At 56.2% G+C, this 3,057-nt stretch overlaps 1 protein-coding gene across 1 annotated transcript in view; it reads right to left on the bottom strand.

The window, feature by feature from the left end:
• Positions 1 to 337: 337 nt before the first annotated feature.
• LOC123121466 (U-box domain-containing protein 33) overlaps positions 338 to 3,057 on the bottom strand; it is a 5,234-nt gene continuing 2,514 nt past the window's right edge. Inside the window, exons 5-8 of the mRNA XM_044541459.1 lie at positions 2,448 to 2,787; positions 2,135 to 2,278; positions 790 to 2,046; positions 338 to 711 (exon numbers count right to left, since the gene is read on the bottom strand). Of these exons, the coding sequence (XP_044397394.1) occupies positions 505 to 711; positions 790 to 2,046; positions 2,135 to 2,278; positions 2,448 to 2,787 (1,948 nt within the window). The 3' untranslated portion in view covers positions 338 to 504. The remainder of the gene's footprint in view (positions 712 to 789; positions 2,047 to 2,134; positions 2,279 to 2,447; positions 2,788 to 3,057) is intronic.

Genomic DNA, 3,057 nt, shown 5'->3' with positions numbered 1-3,057 from the left:
CGGCTGGGTTGCACGACGCGGCGGCACTAGGGTGCAATGGAGAGATGCGGCGAAGAAAATAGAGAAAAGGTGTCTCACATATGTGCGAGTCGTGAGTCCCACAAGTGGGCTGAAATTTGAAGCACTAGTTATCTCTTATTTTGAGTTGTTGATCGTTTTTGAGGTAGCTACCCGCGTATTCCAAGCGGTAAGCATCAGTTATCAGGATTATGCGTCAGACTGCATAATTTTTGGCGATCGTCCTTTTGTCAGTTTTGGCAATCCAAATTTTGCCGAATCTGCTAGAATTGCTCATATAAGCAAAATCGACCGTGCAATCCTCTATTGGTCAATTGAATGCTCATCATGAAAATTGGGCATTTCTTTGTACATTCCCCTCTATAAGGACACAAAGAACACGATTGGAAGCAAAGCCATGTGATCTTTTATATAGCTTTTCAAACACATAAACGTTTTTCCTGCTAAATGCTATTCATGGTTGGAACAATCTAAATTTCGCATCCATCATTGGTACCGTTGGAAGGTGCTAGGCCTCGTGTGTCGCCACTCTTGTATGGCGGCGCGGAGTGCGTGGTTGGGCATGAGCTCATCGGTGGGAAGCTTGAGGTTGGTCATCGGCGACGTGTCGTGTCCGCTCCCCAGCCACTCCTTCATCGCCTCCGCCTCGTAGGTGAACCCGTCGCCGGCGATCTGCGGATCCCTCATCACCTCCTGCGAGGGCACATTCATCACCGCGCATCATTTCGGAAAGCCGCGCGCGTGTAAATGATCGAATGCACATGTGCATACCTTGAGTATCGGGCAGAGGAAGTAGGACGGAGCGCCGCCGCTGTCGGACGCCGTCGACGCCGAGAGCGACGACCACGTCCTCCCCGGCGTGGCGTCCGTCGCGGCCTCCAGCACGCTCAGCGCCTCATCCAGAAGCTCGGCCGGGCGATGTGGCCCTCCGGTTTCGACCGCGTCGCAGCATTTCAGCCCGAGGAGCGCAACCTCCGTGGCGCGCTCCATCGGCCACCCTCCGGCAGTCGCGTCCACCACCTCGTGCCAGGGCGTGCTCCCGTCGTTGGCCTTCTGCGCCGCCTTCTTCGCCGCGAACGCGGGCATGCCCGTGACCAGGCAGAGAAGGACCACGCCCAGCGCATGCACGTCGCACTGCGGGGTCAGCTCCCCCGTCGCCAGGTACCGCGGCTCCACATACGCCAGCGCCACGCCGCTCGGGAGCTGTGGCGGCGCCACGAGACCAGGCATGCCGAGGCCGGCGAGCTTGCTGGAGGAGCATTGCTCGTCCTCCAGGAGGATATTCGTCGGCCGGACGTCCCCATGCACTGTTGCCGTCGAGTGGAGGTAGGCCAGGGCGGAGCAGGTTCGGTACGCGATGCCGCACCGCGCGTGCCACGGCAGTGGCGGCGCCTCCCCTCCAAGACGGTCCTCCAAGCTCCCGCCCGGCACGAGCTCGTGCACCACGGCGCGCGCCTCCGGGCACGCGCCGACGAGCGCGACGATGTTTGGGTGCCTCGCCCTGGCGATGGCGTCCACTGCACGACCGAACCGCGCCTCGTGGACGGCGACGTCGGGGCAGATCATCTTGACGGCGACGCTCATGCCGCGGAGGCTCCCTCTGTACACGCGGCCGCGGCTGCCGGCACTGGCGCCTCCTATCATGGTAGACTCGTTGAAACGATCTGTCGCCTCCTCCAGCTCCAACAAACCAAGCTGCAAGAAACTCACACTTTGATCACCACCGTCCACCGCAGGCATGGATTCTTCGTCAGCTGCAGGCTCTTCTCCTCGGTGCTCCCGCCTGAGCGCGTCGAGGACAGAGCACGACTCCGACATCCTGACATCCAGTTCGCCCATCACGCGCCCTGAGTCGCTGATCTGGAGCTCGAGCTCGGCGCTACGGTTATCAACCTCCCGTATCTTCTCGAGAATGGCGTCGAGCTCCCGCCGGTCTTGCTCCACGGCCGCGCGCTCCCTCGCCAGACTCTCCTCCATTTCCTTCCGGCGCCTTGCCTCGCCATGGTAGGAGCTCTCCGCGTCCCTGGCCTGCACCCAATCAAAATCAGATGATGGTCGTGAATCTGATTCGCTGATCGAAGCAAACCAATCTCATCTCTTGTATTCAGAAGCTTACCATCATAGACACGTCGGCCAGGTCTCGGTCGGCCTTCTGCCGCCGGCGAGTCTCTTCGTACGCCTCGTGCCTGAGGCTCCCGGCCTCCATAATCGCGTCTTTGAGCTTCTCGTACAAAGCATCTTCCATGTCACCAGCTTCCTCCTGACAAAACCATCATACAAGAATATTTTGTACCACGCCGACATGATCACACGATCGTAGCGCATGAAAATTTTAAATTTTAGCACATTGTATTTCTTTTTTTGAGGAAATTTCACCACATTGCTGTTCATATAAATAAAAAATCTTTGTTTGAAATGCCTGCACATACCGAACCATCGTGCGAAGGCGTGGGCGGGTCTTCTTCGACATCCTGCAGTGACTGCACGACAGCCGACGACCCACCTTCAGCAGCTCCCTCATGACCGGAATCCTCGACGCTGTGATCCGTGGCATTGTCGCTGTCGTCCCTGCTCGGAGTCCGTTGGAACGACGCCGCCATCATCGGATCCGGCGAGTCGTGGTGCATACCCAACAGCTCGCCGTCACCATCACCGTAGAGCGTCAGGCGTGGCGGCGACGATTTCGATCTCGAGTAGTCGGAGGCGACCGATCTGGGACTGGTGCTAGCCGTAGATGGCTCTCCTCTGCTCAGCCCCTCGCTGACCTCCCTGAGTAATGGCCAGATAAATGGCATTAACAATATGAAATGTGGCAGTTTTACTAACTATGCTTTCTACTATTAACACTTCAGTATACGTCTAAGTTGTCTGGTTTTTAAATTTGGTTAAGTCCATTTTCTGACTATTGATTCTTTTGTCAAGATCCGTGTTATTTTTTCCTTTTGTTGTTTTATGGCCTCTTAAACTAATTTTTGACTTGCCTCTGTTTGAGGTAAGTTGATTTTTTTTCTTCAGTTGTTTTTTTTATTTGCCCATATT

This window comes from Triticum aestivum, chromosome 5D, assembly GCF_018294505.1.
Source record: "Triticum aestivum cultivar Chinese Spring chromosome 5D, IWGSC CS RefSeq v2.1, whole genome shotgun sequence".
Taxonomy (NCBI): domain Eukaryota; kingdom Viridiplantae; phylum Streptophyta; class Magnoliopsida; order Poales; family Poaceae; genus Triticum; species Triticum aestivum.
Note: the sequence above shows the minus strand (reverse complement) of the source record. Positions and strands in the feature narration are given on the sequence as shown.